General features: G+C 45.6%; 1 protein-coding gene across 1 annotated transcript in view; it reads right to left on the bottom strand.

The window, feature by feature from the left end:
- Positions 1 to 23,693, bottom strand: part of LOC112963047 (discoidin domain-containing receptor 2-like) — a 32,035-nt gene that overhangs the window by 2,733 nt on the left and 5,609 nt on the right. The window contains exons 4-15 of the mRNA XM_026059764.1: positions 19,999 to 20,146; positions 19,684 to 19,789; positions 16,607 to 16,793; positions 12,970 to 13,216; positions 11,634 to 11,726; positions 10,933 to 11,090; positions 10,513 to 10,708; positions 9,045 to 9,289; positions 6,226 to 6,347; positions 5,699 to 5,896; positions 2,553 to 2,787; positions 1,055 to 1,204 (exon numbers count right to left, since the gene is read on the bottom strand). Of these exons, the coding sequence (XP_025915549.1) occupies positions 1,055 to 1,204; positions 2,553 to 2,787; positions 5,699 to 5,896; positions 6,226 to 6,347; positions 9,045 to 9,289; positions 10,513 to 10,708; positions 10,933 to 11,090; positions 11,634 to 11,726; positions 12,970 to 13,216; positions 16,607 to 16,793; positions 19,684 to 19,789; positions 19,999 to 20,146 (2,085 nt within the window). The remainder of the gene's footprint in view (positions 1 to 1,054; positions 1,205 to 2,552; positions 2,788 to 5,698; positions 5,897 to 6,225; positions 6,348 to 9,044; positions 9,290 to 10,512; positions 10,709 to 10,932; positions 11,091 to 11,633; positions 11,727 to 12,969; positions 13,217 to 16,606; positions 16,794 to 19,683; positions 19,790 to 19,998; positions 20,147 to 23,693) is intronic.

Raw genomic sequence — 23,693 nt, forward strand, 5'->3', positions numbered from 1 at the left:
CGTGTTCGATGACAGAGCTGGTCATAAAACAGTCCTTTGTCCCATAAGAAACAAACATTTTAGAGAATTTTTCTTCCGAGTGACAGCAACACACAAACCAAAACCAAATTTACCACAATAAAATCCAAATACTTTCACTCACCGTAGACAACCCATGAGGCTTTCTAAGCATCGTGATAGCTTGTTAGCAGAGACAGAAAAAAAACCTTTTAGAGCTTATCTAAGGCACAGGTTGGCAAAAATAGTTTTTTTTTTATTTTTCTCTCAATACACTCATCTTTTAGCTTCTTCACTAAATCATTCGTATCTGGCAGATAGTGAATAAAACCTTCCTTTATTTTATTTCCTTTAATTTGTTTGGTGCTAAAAGTGAGTTTTGGAAGATCGGCAAATAACAGGCACTCCACTTTTTTGGGTAGAGTGATCCTCAGTACCAAGGTGCTGGTCTGTGTGTGATCTAGCACCATCACTGATATCAAAGATCCTCACTGATTCAAGGGAATGAAGGTAGCAGTAGTAGACTGCACAGTCGTGCCCGGGAATTAGAAAGAGAGGATAGGTAATGACACAGAAAAGCCCCTCAGCAGCTAGAGATAGTCAGAGGCATCTTGGCACGTGTGGAGATCGTAGAGGGAATATCCAGCTCATAGGCACTAACAGTTCCTCCTTCCCCAACTCATTAAGCACTTCCTCATTTTTCAGAGGAAATGCTAACAGGAGAGAGATCTGACAAGGGAAAGGAGCAAAAGGATTGTATAGGAGAGCCCAGGGAAGCTAAGGAGGACACTGCATCAAAGGCAGCTTGAAATGGAAGTAGCTTACAATAAGGAAGAAGCACTGGACAGGGCCAAGAGGTTCTTCCAGTGGGACTCCAAGAGAGGAAAGCCAGTGCAGTGAGCCTGGATGAAGGATGGGAGAGTTGGGACACACTTGAAAAGGTGAGGAATAGAAGCAGGGACCTCTGCAGAGGATGTCAGGCCACCAGGAAAGCCCTTGGGAGATCCACTCGGATGCRATGGGGGCAAGCGAAGAAGTCACATTTGCGTTCTCTTACCTGCCTGCCCTGGCTCCGGAAGAACTCGCCTGTGTTCTCAATGACCTGCTCATCCGAGAGGAGGCTGTAAGGTTGCTCCTTACACAGTATGAACATCTCCCAGAGGGTGACCCCAAATGCCCAGACGTCACTGGCTGTGGTGAACTTGCCCTGTGAACAGAAACCATGTTGTAAGTCTGCTTTGCTCACAGTACACACTTGGGAAAGCCATTTCCATCTAAGCTCTCAGCAGCCAAACCCAAGGACACAGMATTTGTACCTGGGAAAAGGCTCTCCATAGAGACAGCAGAGCAAGGTGACCTGCTCTCAGCAAYGCCCAGAGGGATCCAGACAGCTCTAAGAAGGTACAACTTTCACCAGGGCAGAGCCCTTGAAACAGGGAGCAAGTCTCAGGGAAAAGCCAGAGGCTACTGTGCCTCTTCAGGGGAAAAAGTATGTATTTGTTTGCAGCAGTAGCAGGACAACGTGGACTAGGGTGGGGAAGGGGATAGCTGCAGCCTACCTTCCTCTGCAACACAGCAGGGCAGCACGGAGAAGGTTTTGAACATGAAGCCAAATGCTAGGGGTGAAAGCAGACTCTAGATTGTATGTCTTAGAGGAGGAAGGGCAAAAATTGGGGTCTCTGCACATGAAAAGGTTGGTGACAGTCTGCTCACTGCCTTAGCAAAAATATGCCCAGACCTGCTGTGTTTGCAGCAATGTGTTTCCAGAGAAATAACGGGAAGCTAAAGATTACTCACAAAACAGCAGACAAAATAATCAGGGGGCCGGAGGGCCTGTTTGGTCAGAAAACACCCAAAACCCAGACTGCTCAGGCTTATCTGGCAACCCTAGTAGTCTGCAAATATTTGGAAGATGTTAACACAAGGAAGATGGAAGTGATTTATAGTTTAGATGAAGCTGTAACCAGGACAGTGGGGTGAATTTAGAAAAGCTTAGGCAATATATCAGCCTTTATAATGATGTGTAATTACAATTTTGCTATGTACTTGTAAAAAAAATATAGGTAGATGATCACACTGATTAGTTTGAAAAGCAACTATCAAGCTGAATATTAAGGAACTGCCTTTGGACTGAATTTGTTCTGCTGTTAAACCATCTCCTAAGGGGAGACAGTAGGACCCTTAAACATGAAATAAAATCCCAACCTCAAAACCAGACTTGGCACTAGAAACTCATCATGTTTTATCCCTGCCCTTCTAAGCTTCACAGCTGGGAAACAGGCACAGAAAGGCAGCTTGTTTACATTCTAGCAGGAATCATGTATGCCAGGAACAGAACAGAAATTAGGCTGTGGATGGTCTGTGCTGCATTGTATTTGCAAGGGCACCCTCCTTCTCCGGGAGATGTGATACGCCTGGCACAAGGACATCTCACCAGGGGTCATCGACACCATATGTTGGGATGCTGTAAGGGCTGGTACACAGATATGTTACTCATTCAGGGGCACAGTGAAAACCAGCAAAGCGGGCAGAGAATTGTTTTGTACAGTCCTTACCAGAAGGATGCTTTCCCAGGCCATCCAACGTATCGGCAGTACAGCTCTCCCCTGGATGCGGTAGTAATCCCCACTGTAAAGGTTCCTGCTCATGCCAAAGTCTGCAATCTTGATGGTGTAGTTGTTCCCCACCAGGCAGTTGCGAGTGGCCAGATCTCTGTGCACAAAATTCAGAGATGCTAAATACTTCATTCCCGAGGCAATCTGGGTGGCCATGTACAGCAGGTTAGAGTAGCTGCATTAAAACAAAACAAAACAGAAAGGAAATTAGTAGAGGTGTTACTTGCATTCAACTCTTCTTTGACATTACCCACTGCTGAGGCCTTGCATTTGATGGACCACAGGGACACAGTGTTATCCTGTCACTTAGTTTTTTGCCATAACAGTGAAACTAAGTTGCCCGGTTGCAGGGCATTAAAAGCCCAATCTGTCAGGCTAGGCCAAGTCCCTGAGCTGACCAAGCAAGGACAGACAGATGTCCCTGAAAGAGGTTTGATAATTCATAAGCAATAATTCATTGGTTCCACATACAAGGAGCAGCTATGCAAGGAGTTTATGCATCATAGCACCAACTTTTCAGAGAGCCAGGAAAAATTAAATTCTACAGTCTCATGATCATGAGATCAGAATCTCATGTCTTAGAAATTACTTAATTCAGTATTTCACAAACGCTGTAATTGTAAATATCACTAAGTATGCCACATAACATTAAAGCAAGCTTACCTTTCTTGTTTTATATGTTTAGTACTACTAAGTATTTAAACAAATGTATTCTCCATCTATTATAACTTTATTTGTAATTCCTTTTATTAGAAAAAGGAAGGTAATATTAATAAAGCTGCATGATACACTGGCTGAACTACGGACCATCTGACTTTCAGGATTCTTCACATGCCGCTTTTTTGTGATGCTCTGCTTATTTTGCACACTCGAACACTTCACATAAACATTTATCACAAGAAATCTAATATGAATAAACTGTTCACAGTTCATAATTCTCTGATAAAGCTCAGTGAGGGAGGCCTTACTCTCTTCCTCTTTGTGTTTCGGTGGCAATGAAAAAAAGCAATGCATATCATGTTACCTAAATTATATCTAATTATCTAATGACAATATATCTAATCTTTCTATTCTGAACTACAGTTAAGCTATTGCTGCAGCGATTCAGAGGCAGTGCCTCTTCCCCGACAGCACACTATCAGGAAGGCCCAGGTACCGCTGCCCTCCCAGCTTTGGAGCATGGTGAAACCACAACCCAGCCAGGTGACACTCGGCCAGGCCCACAGTCAGCTGAATGTTGCTCCTGATCTGGGCAGACCTGTCGTCTCCTCCAGAGAAGCAACTTTGCCACCTGCTTGTGCTTTGTTAACCTGGTCATCAGCTTTCTGCATGGGACCGGGCAAAGCCTCCAGGATCTACCTTCTACCATGCTCCTGCTCAGCTGCAGCCGTCTCCCTGCTTGGGGTTGGCACAGGCTACTCAAGCAGCCCCATCATTCCATCTGCATCCTTGCAAGGTCCTGTCAGCAACTACCTTTTGGCTCCCTGCCCTTCTGCTCAGCAAGATCTGCAGTGCCTGATGGCTGCTGCCCTGCATAAAGAAGGGCAGGTCAGGCGATACTTCTCAGCAGACCATCCACTTGTCTTCATGATTTGCTAGATAGCCATAGAGACAGTAAGAGATGCACTTCAAACACCTAAGAACCATAAGGGCTTAAGAAACACGGTGACCAGCCCTCTCCTTCAGACAGGTCATACATTTGGTGCATGAAGTAGTAGGCTTCAGTGATAGATGAGATGCTGGGACTTTGCCATGTGAATTACATACCCACAGGAGCTAGTAGAGACAAGCTGCAATTTTTGGCTGGGGGATTCATTTCACTTTCAATAAACACCTCCTATACAGACAAACATCTGAGCTAGTGATACAAGATTTCTTTAATATGAAACTATATTTAGTTKAAAGATGGGATAAAAGGAAACACTAAAGGATGGGGTGAAGGATCAGACAGAGACAGGAAAACCAGAGGTTGGACCAAAGGGAAACAGAGACTGAAAAAGAAGAACGTGAGCGACAGTGCTAAAATCATATGACAAGTCAGGAGCAGAACGAAGAAGAACTGATAGTTCAAGGCTTTGACCAGGTAAATGCCCTAAGCCTAAAGGTGAAAGTTGTTGTGGATGTGTGGAAGGGACAAGAGACTGGAGAGAGCAGGAACAGGTTTCTACACAGATGTAAATCCTCTCCCATCCCATAGTTCCCAGTATATCATGACTCGCAGGACGCCAGAGTAACATTCCCCGACAAGGCTGCTGCCCACTGCCAGCTACCAGCAGAAAAAACAACRTTCTCTAGACATGGTAAGATATAGCCATCTCCTGTCCAGTCCATCAACAGAACTTGTTCTGCCCTGCTGCTTAACTATAAATAAATCTTTAAAATTTGTCGGGGTACATGCCTAGGGCTAAGCAATGCAGCAAATTCTCAGAGCAGGTCTCTTTACTGAGCAGAATAAATGTCTTCATCCTACACAAAATGCTCCTTTAGAAGGAAAGGACTTTCTGCAACAGTGGAGATGGTTTTAAGCTAGATTTAATCTTTCTGCATAAGAGAGATTAGTGCCAGTGCTGACAGAAAACTGTTTTCTTTGCCAGAGAAGCGTTCTCCTTCAGCTGGCTGATGAAATCTTTCCTTAGTGAGGTTCTGCACTCAACTCTCCTCCCCTCCTCCCCCTCTATTTTCTCTCTCTCTCTTTTTTTTTTTTAATTAAAAAGAACACCTGGAACCAAAGAAACATTTTAAAAGCCTAGCAGAAATACTTGACTGTCACCCCAACACAACTAGTTTGCCATATTAATCAAATATTTGATGCTAGCTGGCTAATGTAGAGAGATGGTTAAGTCGGTAACAAAACAGCTAAGGTGCTCATTGTGACCAGAACAGCCCACAGTCAGGGATGCTTCACAAGAACATGGACCTTTGGAGGCCTTTAAAACAACCTCCCACTCAAACTGGGACTGTTGCCCACAATATATGCTGTAGTGATGGCCAGGCTGGGAGAAGGTGACTCCCTGGAAGGCACAGCAGATGAAGCTGTGGTAGCTCGGTATTCCTGATTAGTCCTAAACATGGGCTGCTCTTCTTACCTGACACAGGGAATGTTGTTTGAAACAGCAAATTTACTGTAAATCTCCCTCTGCGACAGGAACTGATTGAGGTCTCCGTTTTCCATGTACTCTGTTATCATGCACAGTGGGTCATCACGCACACACACGCCCAGGAGTCGGATGATATTTGGGTTCTTCAGCCGCGACATGATCTTGATCTCCTTCAGGAAATCATTTCTTATAAAATAGAAAACACAGGTTTGAATCCTAGGCTATTCCTTTGTCTAAGGAAAACAGAAGCAGCATGTAAGGAAGCTAGAAATCCCCGATCAGAGACAGTAACCCATCTGTGCAACCTAAGTTTGAAAGATGGTTCTGTGCTTGTGGGCAATATCCACCCTTTTCCAGCAAAGGGGACAAAGGCAGCATTTCACRAATAGATGTTATGTCTATTCCTATTCTCAACTCCCTGCTTACAGAAGTCACTGAGGTTAATCTGTGTTAAACTGTTGCGTGGAAAATGTTGGCCTTCGTTCTCAGATGGCTGCTACTGTGGATGCRCTTACCTGGCTGTTTTGTTGACATCTGATCTTAGCATTTTCACTGCTACTAGAACTGGTTGGCGGGTGAATTCTGTGGAAGAGACTCCCAGGAATTCCAGCAGGCCATCAGCTTCACATAGGTGTACCTGCAGGGCAGAAAGCAGTGGCAACTATGAAAGCACACATCGGGAGAAAACCAGAGGAAAACGATGCCACATTGAGCCATGTTTGGTCACAGTTGGCACAATGACTCTGAATGAATGATCTAACGAAGGTAATTCTTTATTGTGATGGCAAACAGCCCATAGGATGGCCCTAGAWCCTAGAAAAAAAGAACATGCTTACACTACATAGTCCATGATGTAGGAAAGGACACAGACTGCACCCTGATGGGTCCCTAACACACTGAATTTACTGCATGCACACAGATTGCTGGTACAGTACACGACTGGGGGTCCGACTTGCTGAACAAGCACTGAACATGTTCAGGAAGGCCACTATGCCTGAAGTTTTCCGTTTTACTCTATATGTGCAGACAAACAGCACGGCTGCAGCAGGTTTGGCATGTACAGCACGCCAGACCAGCCATACGTGTACAGTGAGCATGCCCCCAAGTTGTCAGATGTCTGCAGTCTGGCTTGAGTCACCGCTCCGACTTAACTGAGGAGTGTCCGGAAATCACAGGCAAAACTCCAAAGTCCTCAAACTCCAAACAGGAGAAATGCTTGTGACATGAACACCTCAACTGAGAATGTATTCAAAGGAGTTCTCCAAGGAGAGCACAGAATCCCAAGTTTCTTAAAATAAATAAATGAATTAAGACTTGAAATTACTGCTAAGGTTTTATTAAAAAAAAAGAAAGAAAAAAAGGAGAAAAAAGCTTTTCTCAAGAAAAACGCATATTCAAGAGGAGAACAAGACAAGAGATACTGGAATAAGGAAAAGTAGACAGACCTGAGCGTGTGGGATAGGAAAAGGGAATGAAGGAGGGGAGCAGACTGGATGTGTCAGTCCCAGGAAGACGTGCAGCAGGAGAACATAATGGGAGCTTAATGAATTTTATATGAAGCAACAATCAAGAGCGTATGTGACAAGCATGGCGAGGAGAAAGAGGAGACAGTATACAAAATGGGACAAAGCCGCAGAACAAACAAAAGTATGAAGAGGCTGCTGCAGTTATATGAAGAATGAAATCTGCTGCGGTGAAAGTACGGTCAGGAGACTTGTTCTTCTGTCATTCACAAAATCCAGCAAAATCCAGCAGAGACAGGCTGTACGAACTTGGAAGAGGAAACAGAGCCATGGCATTAAGGGCACAAAGTGTAAATGGAAGTAGTGTGTCATTGAGTCCAGGAAGTGGGTGGTTAGGAGCAGAAAAGACTCACTTGAAAGTGAAGGGAGCTCTGAGTGGAGAGGTGAGGAGAGTATGAATGAGCCATGTTGCTAGAAGCAAGACTGCATGCCAAGCCACATCGGTGGAGCAGAGCATTTGATGACGACACAGTCTGGTAAAGACTACAAAGGCGAGAAGGAGAAGGCAGCAGGCAATGTGGTACATGTGCAAAGATGAAAGAGCTTGCGATGCGAGGAAAGGAACAGGCTATGAATCAAACTCCAAGGAAAATGGGGATAGAGAGCCTGGCCACTGCTGTTTGACAACACAAAGGGGGAGGAGGAGGAACTCTTGACAGTTATTATAAGGAAAGGAATGAGTGGGAAGGGAAAACCAGAAGCAAAACAATGAAAAAACCCAAACTGTTTTACTTTTGGAGTGCAATCCAGGATGGGGGCAGGATCCAGGCCGCAGCAGAAGGGGCTGCACTGACAGCCAGGGGTGATGGTAAAGGATGTCACCAGCTTTTTAATACTCTGAGACCCCCAAAAAGAAATGAGGGGGGAAGGAGGGAATAGTGTGAGGTCAGTAGGGAGGAACACAAAGATGGGCACACCATGGGGAAGAATGAGGGAGCAGTAAAGGGCTGGTGTTTTGCCAAAAAATGACAGAAAGGTAGAATTTAAGTCTGGGAGCGAGCGAAAGCTGGGGAGGGTAGAGACACAGATACTGGAAGAGCGGGAGCAAGCGAGGGGAAGATCTGGCTCAGTAGGGAACTAGGGATAGCGCAGCAGTAAGGTAGGGAGAGAAGAAAAGGACAAACGAAACATTCTCAGCTCAAGAGGAGTTCAGGGAGTAAAATCAGAGCTCAGCAGATGACCAAGCTGTACGTACCATGCTGCCTGAGGCTTCTGACACAACCCAGGGATTGAGCAAGCAGCTATGCCAAGAAAACATGCAAGGGCACAACAACGCTTGGGAAATGTCTGTCATGGCCTGGGCCCCCATGCAGAGCCCAGTCAGACCCTCCACCTCTTAATGTGCAACCTATTTTTAGAGCTGGCTGAATCTGCCTTGGCCAGAGTCACTACCAGAGCTTTCAAACTCACATGCCTAAAGGTAGGTATCTGAATGTGAGAGCCACCAGATGTCCAAGACTTCCATTGAAGAGCATGGAACAGTCTGAATTCACAACCCAGGACCTTTCTGTAGGGTCATAAATAGGGATACAGAGAGAAAACAGCTAACAAAATTCACAAATCTCTCGTCTGTTGGAAAAGACTTTTCTGTGGCACCAAGCAGCAAGCTCATGGGTGCAGAATGGGTCTCTCTGAAGCCTAATCTTAAAGGACATTGGCTTTCCCCAAATGCAAAGGCAAGTATTAAAATACTGACATGTAGGTCCCTCAGCCCCCAAGTGTGAAGCAGCACCTGACAGGCAGCTCAGAAGATTGGCTGTGCCAGGTATCTCCTTTCTACTGGAGAGAGGTGTGGAAAAGAATGGCTGTACCTCTCCAAACTGCCCTTCTCCCAGYTTCTCCTTGAGTCGTAGCTGCTGCCGTGGGAATTCACCTACTGAGATGTCCTTCTTGGTGAGTGAGTCCACAGTGAGGGCTGGCACCGCATACATGTTGTTGCCCGTCACACCTTGCAGGTGGACAATATCTGTTTCAGCATAGTGAGGAACGTTGTTCTGGAAGCCTTGGTGAGGAGTGGACTTGGTCAGATCAGGCTCAGCATAGTCCCCACTGCACACTGAGGGGAAACCAGAGACAGCTGGAGTTGAATGCTCTTGCTTCCTCAAAACCAGTATGGCCTGGCTTCCGCTCTTCTTGATCCTGCAACCGTCTGGGAATCTCAGCCTAGCTGCACATCTGTTACCTTGTAGCAGCAGCACTGGACATCTAGATGAGGACCATGCTTTGTTTTAACTGAGGCTTAAACCTGAACAAGCCACACACCTGCAGACCCCATGTTAACCAGCTGCCTGCTCTACCTAGTTAACATGAGCTAGGACTCTTGCCCAGACACAGAGGCCTAAGTTGAAAGTGATTTCCTGTTTCTGATTCACCCTAAATATGAGCTGTCCCTCTTACTTAAGGCAGGGAATGTTGTTTGAAATGGCAAGTTTGCTGTAGATCTCCCTCTGCAACAAGAACTGACTGAAGTCTCCATTTTCTGTGTACTCTGTTATCATTTCACCCTACCTCTTACAGCTTACTCACATAAATACTAAGGAATAACTCTTTATAATTAATTCCCTGCATGGTCAGYATTTAACTCCATATATGGTCAGTACTACACAGAACATTCATTTTGCTTTAAACTTGCCTGACTGGATCCAAACCAACTTCCCTGCATAGAATAACTTAGCAACCCATCTGTGCTTGAGGAACGWGGTACTGCCCTTCCATTCACTAATCCAGCAGTGCCATTACTGAGTACAAAAGCCTGTTGGATGCATACAGAAGGGAACACTTCCAAAAGCTTCCCAGGGGTCTGGGAGCCAGTGCACCACGGACAATTCTCTGCCAACTTTGCCTCTGCTTCTTCTGAGGGAATTTCAAAGAGCCCTTCCTGCCAGAAAGGTGCTAAAGGCCTTCCTCTCCTCCAGGACTGTCCAGACTGGCTCACGGAGTGCTGCAGGCAGCAACATCACTGCCAAGGGGCTGATGAGACGAACGACTTGCTGCTGTGATTGCTAAAAGCAGCTGCTAAAAGATGACCTGACTAACACCAACACAGTCTTCAAAGAGAACAATAAAAGGCTGTGTATGGAGACTGATACACCATCTGCCAAAGCTAYGTGCTAAAAAATGTCAGGGCTCCAGAATATTTGTCTCAGGTCCATGAGTTAGTGTTGTGTAGTAGTGAGAGAAGATTACTCAGACAGGGGGGGTAAAAAAGGCACATTTTAAAAGCTGATGAAGATAATAGAAAGAATAAGGGCAATTTCTGAAGACTGATGATTTTATTACCTGAATCCTCTGCACTTTGTGAGAGCTCTGGAAGCTTGTGGAGCAGTGTAGCTGGCTGGTGATATTCCAAGTCCAGTGGGAAAGCACGTTCATACGTGGGATTTGACTGGTGGATCTGGGTCTGGTTGTTGGCAATGGTGTAGCTGTAGAAGGAGAGACGAACTGTGGCATCCTCCTCCAGGATTCGACGCGGGGCCTTGGGAAAAGAGCAAAAACTGCTGAGCTCATGCTAGGTTGAGTGATGTGTCAGCTGCAACCATTTCCAGTAACATCTTGGGTAGGGCCTGCATCCTCCCCTGCCCTAGAAACAGTGTTTTAGCTACTAGACAGAACAGGTGAAGCCCTGTGCTTTCCACATAATTCAGAGCTCATTAGGGTTAATACTTAATACTGAACTGCCAAACAGCCCCATTGCATTACCTTTTCCAACCTTTTTTGAACATACTGCTTCCAAAGAATAATGATTATAATCATCAGGAGCAGAAGAATAATAGCCACAAGGCAGCCCACAAGGATGGAGGTATTAGAGTCATCTGCTTTCTCTCCTATCCAGGTGCTGGTTACAGAAGATGTGGTTTCTGCAATCAAAGGAATTAAGAAGAATCTGGAGTCAAAGCACAAGTTGTTTTATCCACTGGCCAACTCCCATAAAACCATGTTCCTTTCTACAGTCTGGTACAGAAAAGATCTTAGGCAGCTTCCTGAGTATTAGCATTAGTTGTGTTCACACTTTGCTTTAATCAGAAATTCTAATTTTGGAGGTTCAGAGCTAAGAACTGTGCAGAGGACTTCTGCAACTAAACACCATTCTTAGCATTGGAAAAGATCCCTTGGCTGGATTTGTGTTAAAGCAGACAACACCCCCAAGCAGAAAGTTTTCAGAGTTTCAGTGGCTGCACATATGCATTCAGCCCACTTGCTCTGAGGCAGCCTAGACCAGTTGAGGGAGGAAGAAACAGCTGAGGCTCACAGGACTAAAATGGAGCCCTGCGTACAAGGGCGATAACCAGACCATACCCAGATCTCCAGAAAGACAGGGACAGACCATATTAACTAGGGTGTTAAGGTGAAATCACCTGACACTCAAGCCCTTGGCACAGCTAAGTGACAGAAATCCTTACCCCAGGTCCCCTCGGTGACGTTGTATTCTGCTTCCAGGAGTTCCGTTGTGGTTGGGGCTACTGTCACCAAAATGGGATTTACACTCTCCATGTCTGTGGCAGGGAAGGGAAAGCGTCAGCTCAACAGTCTCTGCTCCTGTTTCGCCAGTGGTCAGTGCAATCCCAGCCAAGCCCCCGGGCCTCCCAGCTGRAGCTGGGCTGGGACCCACGTGGCAGATCACAAAGTGTGAGCGCACTTATCTGCTCAGCCAGCACTTCCCAGAGCTCCTGCATGGAGAAGCGGAGGCTCCACAGCCTCTCAGTCGAGTGCCCTGTACTTCCCAACCACAGCAAGGCGTACTGCATACAGGACTCTTCCCAGAGCTCAGCCAGACATAAGAGGAACCAGGCCAGGAGCTTTGCTTCATGTTTGGCATGATCATGAGAACGGTCATCCCAGGCCAGACCAACAGCCTGCCAACAGCGACCAACAGTCACACGTCTGACAGGGAGGGTAGCCAGGAGGGGCTGCTACCAACAAGACAGAAACAAGCTGCAAACTCCAGCACTGTCCTCTCATTATAGCTGTTTAGGGATAGTTCCCACTTCTCCTGAGTGGGAAGCTATACCCAGATCATTGCATTTTGCTCTCAGCGATAGTTGTTTTCTCCAAGACTCTAAGCCTTCCAGAGTCTTCCCAAGCATCTAACAGCACTGACTTCCACCTTATAGCTAGGACTCAAGAGAGGAGAGGGGAGGACAAAAAAAAAAAGTCCTGCCTCTTGCTTTTTAATAAACTTGCAATCTGCTTGCTTTATAGTTATCTATAGATGTAATTTAATTATTCATAAAAAAACAAGATGTAAAAGTCAACTTGATAAGCAGCAAGCAACTGTCTCAAAAAAGAAATGCCTTATAATCCCATTTCTGGTTCCCCTGGTCCTGCTACTGCACACCTGCATCAGTCTCAGCTTGAAAGTCCTCCCTGCACATTTGCCCTTTCTGCTTCTGCCTTGCCCTTCCAACCCTGACCAGCCTCACGCCCACACTCTTCCTCACACAACTCAGCCTGCCCTTTGCTCCCACTGATGGGCTACACCATCCCCTTAAGCCATGCCCTGGCTCTGCACCCCAGGCTGCCTCCCCCACCCCTGCACTGTCCCACAGCCTCCCAGCTATCCCGCATTTCCCTATTACACTCCTACCCCGTGCAGCGCACTCAGTACTACCTCTTACTCCCCTTCAGGTAGCCCCAGGCTGCCCTGCACTGYTGTTAACCTCACACAACTGGCACCTCTACACCATCACTTCTGCCCTCCATGCTCCCCTAGATCTTCTGAGCTGRAGGAACACTCACCGGACTGGAAGGAAATCTCGCTCATCATCATCCAGGAGTCAGCGAAGTAGAAGCGGCAAAGTATGGCTTTACCCACGCGCTGATTGAGGGGGACAGTCACAAACCTCGCACTGGGGTTTTTGTCATCYAAGACAGTTGCCACTCCAACAGGTTCGGACTCCCAGTCTGCAATCAGGCGTGGTTTGAACAGACATTCCACCTTCTGGAAGATCTTCACTCCCTTGGAAAACATGTTGTTACAATGCACCTAGCAAGAAGAAACAGCCCAGAYGGGAAGATATACTGAAACCAAAAATCAAGGTTTGGTGATTTTCTGTTCATGCAGCTCTTCTATTTCTAACAGCTGTCTGTACAAATACTCTTAAATCAACATGRGTGACTTATTCTAGGACAGCCCCATCCACCCTTAAGTCTGCAGTAGGAATGTCTGCGCAAAAAGTGATTCTGAAACAGCTGTTAACTTTACACACAAAAACTAAATTAATGGTCAAGTCTTGGCAAGGTCTCCAAGAGACCCCAAAAAAATGCAACAGCAACAAAAAAACAGCCCCAAACCCCCAAACATACCACCCTGTATTAATCTAAAGCCTCACAGAACGATTCTCCTTGAACATATATCCTAAGAGGGGAAATATCTGGGCTCTACAGCCTCTTTTACAAAGCCCACGGCATCTGCAATGTAAGCTATTTTCTTCAAAAAATTACCAAGCAGTATGTGCAAGCCAGAGAAGCTATTCCACTGATACATACCACTAGTTCTGCTGTGGCTGCCCCCTCCCGCCCCCCGAAAACAACCAACGATTGATGTTTTCTTTACACCATCATGTAAGCCTGCACCCATCAGCCTCTCCTGGTGGCTCAGTACATCATCAGGGTGTCCCTGCTGCAACGGCACCACCGGCTTAGCTAATGATGCTGGAATTTAAGCCATCATCGCTACGCCGCCAAGCTAACATCTCACTAACACAGAGGCTTCCTCACGTATCTCCAAGTTATGGCTCCACGCMGTCTGCTTTCAGACTAAGCAGTTTGCAGGCTGCTTCCAGGCTGACTTCACACCTCTGTATTTGGGAGGTTTGTTTTACCCTCCCAAGAGCTGGTAGCAACTTTCCCCTTCCTGCTCTTGGGCTATGCCCAAGCCAAGAGGCTCTGGCATAAGTGACAGAGGCAGGGGACCAACGGCTCCTCTGTCACCCCGGGTTGCAGCACCGTGGGCCCATCAACACCAACACACAGCACCCTACCAGCAAATGGGGGCTTCACAAAGAGATGAGGCTCATAAGGATCCCTTATGCTATTACCCTGGCTCTCTTACTTTAATGCAAATGTTGTCCTTGGGTTTGGGTGTGGGGTTTTTTTTTCCATGACAGTTTTGATTCTGCCATGAAATACTGAAATCTGGACCACAGCACCAGTGCCAGGAACTATAAGAGGAATAAGGTGGCCCTCAGAGTCCATAGTGGTCGTCCCAGCCTGCCCCTCCATTTTCACAGCCACGGTGGTCTGACCCTCCCTCAAGGCTCCAGGAATTATTTCCTAATCATTGCGCAGCATTAACAACTGCAACAACAACAGTTTCCGTGCTAAGTGCGGCTTTGAATCTTAATTGCTTCGCCTCCGTGACGTCTCGCAGTGAATAGGAGTGAAGCGGTAATGAGGACGGGAGGCCTGATGAGCAGGAAAAAGACAAAAAGAGGGTATTTGAGTATAATCGGGAACAGATGAAGCCTAGGCAACATTATTCAATAAGGAGGTATAGTCATCCGTAACAAGGCAGGAAAGCCTGACGCCTGCAATACAGCTTGTGCCAGCTTGGGACAGAAGTTGGATATGTTCACATCTTGGAGTGAAACAGGAATACTTTCTATTCCAACTATTATGAGTGTGGTGTTAAGCACTGCCTACTAAAGTCCAACTCTATAATATGCAAGCCTAAGTAATTTGCAATGTAGTTGCAAAATTTGATAACATTTATTTTTAACGTTCCCTTGTATATTGGGGAAGTTCAAAGGACTGGAATAAAGCTAATAGGTACTAACATTAAGATATGTATCGTGAAGTAAGTGATTACTGGCTAGCTAACTTATACAAAATAAATGCAAAGGTGAAATAGCATACACTGAATTAAAAATTAAGGCTAATTTATGCTAATCAAAGCAGCCTTATCATGAAATACTAAACAAAGTTGTTATTTCTACGAGCTTATGTATTTGGTTGATCAGGAAGGCTGCATTTACATGACAAATCTTTATACGGCATTTGATTTATTCTCATTATAACATGCGACTCCAACTAACAGAATATGAACTCAAGAATTATATAATTTGATTTAAACTTTGCAATCTTAAAAATTAAGGCATCATTCTTCAGTAATTTTTTTTTTCCCCTTGCAGGAACATGCTCCCAGTCCAAGGCTATTCACTATCTTTTTCAGTGATCCAAAGAGACAGTAAAATCACTAGCAATAAGATTTAAAAAAAATTAAAAAAAAATGAAGCAACAACAAACAGAAATGGCAGTTTCTCAATTAAACTGAACTGCGCAGTGAGCTGAGTCCTCTGACTGACTCATTTCAAGGTAATGAATTCAGCAACAAAATGTAAATCAGGCTTTCTGGATTGGACTTCTATCCTGGAAACCAATACTTTTGGATAAGATTTTGGTATCATGCTAAAAGTCAGGTGAACATTGGTTCCCTATCCTTTGGCAAAAAAAAAAAGTGATCACAGGATTCATAAATGAAGCATAAACAAAAGCAGAAAATTGGTATCATTCTTCTATGCAGTCTGATGGAAAGCCTGCATCCAATTCCACCCTCTACACCTCCAAAAGAGTACTGGCAAGCAAAAAAAGGATTGGAAGAGAACAGCACAAGTAATCCTGGCTCTCACAGTGAAGGAATTGAGAAGCTCAGCCAACTTAGTTTACTGAAGCAAAGATTAAGAAAGTGATTTAATCATAGACTAGAAACAGGAAAATTTCAGAGAAGGCAGGACTCGGATTTTTTGCCAGGGAAAGCAGGCGAAGAGCCAATAGCTGCTAGCTAAAAATAGACAAAATAAAACCAGGGTAAGTAACCACCAAAACAATTTACTTAAGGATGTGGTGGGTTCTCCTTCATTTGAAATCTTTACAAGAAAAGCCACTGATCCTTTTAAAAAGATTCTGCTGTTTACTACAGACTCTAAAAGTTTTGTTCATCCCTTTCCTGCATGATTAAGTAATTTCCCACAGCACAAGCATAGATTTAGGCATCCAGAGAAGTTTTTGGTCAAAAAATGGAAGCACAATCACATTTTGTTGCCTCAAGGGTCAGGCAAGGCCTGTAGACAGTAAGTAGCCTACATCCTAAATCCATCTTCATTGTCAACGGAGGCTGCCCAAACACCGCCGCAGGCATCTGCTTAGTCATTTAAGCTAAACGGTGAAAGGAAAGCATCCGAGCTCCAGAAAGGCAAGCGCTTCCCTGCTGCAGCTTTCTGCATGGGTAAACCTGCGATATTTCCTGCTCAAATCCTGCCTCTGGTGCTAAGTGCCTCACATGCTCATGCTTTGGGGAGGGAGCCCAGAGGGGCAATTTGGAAGCACCCAGACCCAAAGCCCACTCCAGGCAGCAGGAGAGGGAGGACGTGGATACCTTCATGGAGGTGAAGTTCCTCGGTCGGTCAAACTGAAACTCCATTTCAACAGCGCCCGTGCTGAAGCTCTCATTTTTCCAGCCAACATAGTCATAGCCTGGCCACACACGGTACTGGTGGCTCTGCGTGAAGTCATCCAGTCCCAGCACACCGTCCGTCAGCTGGCCCAGGCCTCCATACAAGTGCCTAGCAAGAAAGATCTGACAGTTATACAGAACAGCAGCCAGGACAAAACTCAAGCTCCTTGACCCACAGGAGTGTGAAAGCACTTAAGTCTTTCAACTGGGACCAGGAAAACATTAGTTTAATTATTCTTAACCCATTCTGGACAAGAACTCATTCCCTGTTATCGTACAACATCACCTTTATTTTATTCAGGCTGAACTGTGAAAACCTTTCCCTGCTTTGCAAAAGGCAGAAGTTTTTGCATTGATGGGACACACTGACAGCAAAATCTAGCAATAAGTAGAGTCTCTTGAGAATGAAAGTGAAGGCTCTAGAGAAGACACTTAAAGCTCTCTGTTAGGAGAACCTGAAGTGAAACATTTGACTGTGGAGCTGCATGGGAGGAACACTGCTCTGTCCTACCGTGGAAGAACAAGAGGGAGAAAGTTTTGCAGGCAGGCACAGAAAAGTGTGGAAAAGAGGCAGTGAGAGGCCACAGTCAGCTAGTCCAGCGACTCACAAGCAGACAGAGCCAATTCTATCTGGGATTGTTTCTGACACCGCTTCTCACGCAAGAGGAGAGTGTTACTGGCACCATTCGCAAGGCTGAGCAGATTCTTCTCCCAGGACTCTGCCCGGCTCCACTTCGTATCTGAGAGTGCAGAGCCCATCGGGACAGTGCTGGAAGACTGTACGGAGTAGGAGAGGCTAAACATGGTACATTCCTGACTCAACTGCCTTTTGGCAGTGCTCCCTGGCATATTCTGCCCCTTGTCCTATGGCAGGGAGAGTGCTAACAGCTCAGCAGTATCAATGCCCGAGCTCACTTCCTGGACCTGTTTCATTTAATTAGGCAGTCTTTGTAACCAAGGCTGGATTGCTGGTACGCGCGCTGAAGGTCCCCAAGTCTATTCCAAGTAAGCCCTCCTATAATTGGAATTTGCACTAGTCTGCCTGTCTTGTGAACTCTAAACAGGATTCACAGCTGGAAAATGCAGACTCCTGCCTCCAGGCCAGTCAGGCACTTAACCTACAGTTTAATTAGTTTGGAAGACTCCTTGCTCAGCATGTTGGGTTTTGCGTCTGCATCTAGAGCTCCCTGGCACTCTCCAGCAAAGCCTGCTTCCTAAGTTAGGGCTCGACAGCTAAGCGCAACACTTACATCCTTCTGCACATGTGACTTTTTATAAGACACACTCTAAAACATAGGTTGTGATTCAAAGGAAATTTTGATCTCACAACACAGACCTTGGATTTCTAAATATCTGCTTTTTAAAATATTTTCTGCAAGTGAAAAAGACCTCTGAGTGAAACTCATTATTCAAAGGCCAGGTTTCCATGTTCAATCTTTAATATGTCAATACAGCTTGAAAGCATCAGATGTCACCCTAACCAAGACCTAATTACCTCGTATCTTGCAACACCCCTCAAGTATGAAGAATGTATTCCCCTCCCCTCCCATGTTTTTGACTCCAGCATAGTAGGACAGAAGTAACTTTAAAAAAAATCACCTCTAAGCATGAAGAATTTTAGGCATCAGCAAAAATTTTCAGGAAGTTAATAACAACTGAAATGGGAGTGTACAATAGAAGCACCTTAGCTCAATGCATGCCACCAAGTCACTTATCAGTCACCTTTCTGCACAAGCAGGGATCTGCTGCCTCAAGAGGAGGCCCATGCCTAAGTTTGCCCAACATTTCAAGCCATTTAAATGTATTCAAATCTGTATTTACAGCAAAGAAAAGTTGTCACGCTAAATCTCTGAAAGTTCAGCCAGTTATTTAATGTTTCAGATTCAGATTCTTAATGAACTCTGTCTTCTAAGGGAGTCACTATAAGATAAACCACAGACCTCAAAATGTCAACAAATGTCCTAATTTACCTCAGTGATTTGACATATTAGCATGCCTTGTAATGAGCTGTAAAATCCAATGATTCTGGGCTTTTTGACTCCAAACTGGAAAAGCACCATACCCAAGAAATCTTTACAGTGAGAAATCAGCCACCTTCCTCTGATACCACATTGGCAGTGGTGCCTCTGCTGACTTGTAGCTTCTCACAGGGACTGATGCAGTTTTCCAAATTGTTTCAAGTCCTTCAGGGCTTTGTTTTCAAAAAGAGTATCTCACATCTGTCCAGAAGCTCACAGGTATCAAGTGCAGGCCTAGAGTTCAGGTGTTGCGTACTTTCTCGGATGCCCAATTTACCCTGGAGACCTCCTGCAACAGTTTAAGATGCAGTCTGCTGGAGAATGCATTTCAAATATCAAACTCCAGAAGCAAAGGCAACGAAGAGGGGAAGGACCTTCAGCTGGTCCAAGGACACTGGGATTGTGCAAGTAAAAGGTCCAGCCAGCTCTCCCACTCCGATCTTGGGCAACAAAAGAGTAGCAGCACCTTATGATCTGCAGTATCAACAACAGCTTAAGGCTATACCTGATCAGCAGTGAAACCAGTGCAATGAATATGGTCACAGTAGAGACCAAGAACGATGAGGGCTTTAAGGCAACCAAACAATATCAGAACTGTCTCATCACACCATGTACAGATGGGAAGCCACGAACAAAGACAGCACTTGGCTGTATAATGACAGATCCTTCTCTTTGAAGGGAAGCGCCAAAGACTTCCAATAACAGACAAATAATTTGCTTCCTGGTCACCTTCACCAGCTAGGATGGAATGAATCAYGAGCTTGTGCCCTCCTTCAAAATAGCAACTGACAACATGTTAAAGGGTCTGGAACAACCAAGCCATTCAAATATTAAATGCTTTGGAGAACTAGGAGGCTAGCTTGGAGCAAGGGAGGTCTCACCAAGGAAGTGTTTAGGATGCAGGATACTAATGACAGGATAAGTAAGAAAGAAGAAATAATTTGCACAGTGACAGAGAGAGAACAGGACAACTTCTCCCACCTGCGCTCATGGTAGCCATCATAGGTCGAGTCATTCAGATAAACGATGGGGAAGCCAGGAGCCGCTATTGTCCCTCCTTCAGGGATGCTATAGGATGCCAAGCCATCTAAAAAAAGAAGGCCATAAACCTCAGAAACACAGCAGCAGCAGCCTTCTACCATCTCTGCCCACATAATTCTGTTATTTATGATGTGGACCACCAGAAGCAGTTCCGTGGGCCTGGAAATCTCTCTCATGTGTGAGGATGCTGAGGAGTCCCAGTCAGTGCTGTGTAAAGGCTACTTTTCAGTTACAGGCATGAAAATCACTACTTACCATACCAGATGCAGCCATAGAGCTCCACCCTCATACAGACGGTCATTGGCAACTCTGTCACAGGAATCACCCGGATAAAACGGGCAATGATGGGAGGCCGAAGATCTTTCAAGACCACGTCATAAGTATCAATGTTGCCTTGGATCACCTGGAAAAGAGAGGTCCTTACCAGTAACTTCCTGGTGTGCAGTTCATATGTACAGGAGTATACTTGCACCCCATCATTTGAGACTGAGGAGTTTCCCCAGGCAGTATCTGCAGAGGGTTTGCTGCTGCTGCTGCTGCTCCCCTCCTCCTACCCGGTGCACAGCTTAGAAGGTGAAGGGTGCTTGCTGCCATTTCACTTCCTGTCCACTGCAGACCGGTACCAGGAAGGACTTTGAGAGGAGAAAGGCAGGTGGGAGACAAATGTACATGTGGACTATACAGAGAACTTCAGTTACTGGTAYGTAACCTCTCTTTCGAGTGAGTCCACATGTACATTCTAACAGCAGGTAACGCTGAGCAATTCCCCTCATCACCAGTTACCTCAGGAGGGTCTTGATGTCCTTTTTCTACGAAATACTGCATGAGCCAACAAAATGTCAGAGTCAGTGCAGCATTTCATGGATGAAGGTCCAAGTAGCTGCCCAGCAGATGTCTTGAACTGAAACACTCAGCATTACCACAACTGCTCCATCCTGGTAAAGCGTAGTCTGATCTGGCAGGGAGTTTCACCCACTCCTCCTCCTCCTCTGTTTGATCACAGTTCTAGGAACAGCCCACTATCTGCTTTGACAGTCACTGTATGGGAACAGCTGAAGCTGTCAATTCCCCAGTGAAGGGCTCAAAAAGCCTAAGAGATTTTTTGAAAGGATCTGGACCTACGGAGACAAAATAAGAACACTTTTGACATCAAGAGCCTAAACTGTTGGTGTGAGGGCTCCTGTTCAAAGATGCTCTCAGTGGGAAGGATGGATCAGAAGCTGAGACTGCTCAGAAGACCATGTGGATTGGAATTGTTGGCATGCAGGCAATTTAAAAGATGACGGAGGCCAATGAGGGAGCAGAGAAATGGCTTCCTCTTCATGGCAGCAGGAAAGATCTCCAGAGAGTGAGTGCAACTTTTGAGTCACTAGAGAAGTAAAGGATCTTGGGCCTTGTTATACCACAAGAGGAAGCTCCTCAGAACACAGCATCTTTCTCAAGATCAGCTAGGATGGAGAGCCCCAGGAAGGCAGTTGAAATGATGTGAGGGGAGACCACATCTGTTTTATCAAAAGCCACCTGAAAAGCTGCATAGAAAGTCTTCTGAACTCCACCAGGACAGTGTGAAATGCTTTTGTGCACCTGATGGGGGAGACTCTACAAAGCAGCACAGTCTCAGCAGTTTAAAGGATGGTCAGAGAGCAGGCTCGCTTCCTCATCCTCTTCAGCCTCCCAACAGGCTTTTAACTTGCAGCCTCTTAACACCCCTGTTCCTAGGACAAATACTCATGATCTCTTCCAATGAAATATGGACACATAAATGATCCTTGTCTTCAGACACCTGGTAAAAGGAATTAACGCAGTCATCAGATGACCTAAGAGAGCCGTAAGACAGCTAAGCTGGCTCCACATGATCTCACTGATAAGAAACAAGACCCTAGAGAAGCTAACATATGGCAGAATTTCAATTTGACTGCAGGTGGATTTGTTTACTTCCTTAGGAGGGTTGTGTAGAAATTCTGCCATTTTACTGCAGACAGCCTTGAAATACCCCAGGCCTTCATTACAGGAGTTGGACAGATCCTCTGGAGTTGACCATTCCTCAAGGGAATCTCCAAGATAACATCAGTATCTCAAGCCAGAATGGTCCTACAAGGACCAATGTGSACTCACTGCTGGACAGAATAAGAGGAGGAAGCTTTCAACAGCCATTCCCCTCTCATAAAAAGGTATCTTTACACCAGCTCTATAGTGGAAAAGCCAACATTGATGCCTGTATCAGACAGGCATCATCTGAGAGAAGCAAAGGGAAAATGCACTTGTCACAGCACCTCCACAAGTGGGGGTTGCTGCTGTTGAGCACGTGCAGTTTCTCACAGCCAAAGAAACAAAGCAATGARCTGTGTGTGGAAAGAACCCCAGACTCCAGCACCAGCAACTGATGGTGCCAATCAACATTCCCAACAGCATCAGGAGAGACCAGGAGGCAACAGTGCTGCACCACACAACATTAGGGCCAGTAGAAAGCACCATCCTGAACTGCTGTCAGAGACAAGGGGACAACAGCTTGACCATTTGCCTTTACTGAGTACATCAAAGCTAGAGCTGACTTTCCTGGTGTGGTCCTGGGGCACATCCCACATGCCTGATGACCTCACAACCCATTGAGGTCTGAAACTTAGCAGCAAAGCGAAGGGATCTTCTTGGCTGAAGCCATTTGTGTGATCTCCCCAGACATGGGACATGCCAAGATGGGTTCACACTGTCATACTGTGATATCTCAGTGATTGCGGATCTATCAACTGCAGGACTGGAAGAAGTCTTCCTAATGCACAAAAACAACTCTGGATCTTGCACCTACATTTGCACCTCATTCCAAGGCTTGAATGATTTTGTAGGACATTTTACAAGTGATTTGACAGGACAGTAGTGCTTTTGAAATACGGATTCACTAATGGAATATGACCTTTACTGGTGACACATGCTGAGAAAAGTATGCTTTAGGCAAAGTCATTTTTCAGAGGAGCTGAAATGGCAGGAATCACACATTGTATGCTGTGTTCTGAACAAGAAGAACAGGACCATCTTCTCTAAAGATACCAGGAGGTAAAACTTTTTGGTCTCATATGATGGAGAACACATACACACAGTGCCAGAATACATATGTGGACTCACTCATGGAAGACCAGGGGATGGCTCACATTATAACAGACAGATGAATACATGCTCATTACCTTATTGTAGTCTAAGAAGGAGATCTTGCAAAAATGGAGCCAGCAGACTAATCATAACACTGACATCAACAAACTTCTGTGGGCCTGAGAACACTGCTTTGCACAGGACTGGGACAGTGGAGGAGGGGATTTATCTGCTTGGGGACAGTGTAACCATTCAATTCTGGTGTAACTCTGAAGATGCAGACAGRCTTCACCTGGTAAAGTACCAGTGAAGAATAGTTAGCACCATCGAGCTTGAGCTTCCCCTCCCATCCTGCACACACAGTGTTTGCAGGCACACAAAGTTTGAGGGACAGGCAAGATAACTAATGGCCAAGTAACAAATCAAAGGTCTGAGTGAACAAGTCATTCATTAACAAGCTAGAAGTTATTATCTAAACTGTTTCTAGCATTACAGACCCCACTGTGACTTCCGAAGCACCCTCAGTGCTAGAAAACACCACAGTACCAGCTACCCTTCTAATGAGGGCTAGATTCTRGCTTAGGCCTGAGACAGGGGGATCAGCTCATACAAGCTGCAGATGGGAGAAAACACTTTTCCAGGGAGGTTTAAGAAAGGCTTGTGAACACGAGCAGAGTGCAGCTAGTGCAGCACTGCATACTTGAGTCTGGAGGGAGTTGGAAACGACTGCAGTTGAGCAGGGAAGCCTCTGTGGGTGTGCACTCAACATGTTGCCTACCTTCTAAACTCCTCTCTCCTCATGGCTCACCACTATCAGACATCCAGAACCTGGTCCCCTTTCCACGCCCCACCTCTTAAAAAAACCCACA

This window comes from Apteryx rowi, unplaced genomic scaffold (genome assembly GCF_003343035.1).
Source record: "Apteryx rowi isolate R43461 unplaced genomic scaffold, aptRow1 scaffold_16, whole genome shotgun sequence".
NCBI classification, from domain to species: domain Eukaryota; kingdom Metazoa; phylum Chordata; class Aves; order Apterygiformes; family Apterygidae; genus Apteryx; species Apteryx rowi.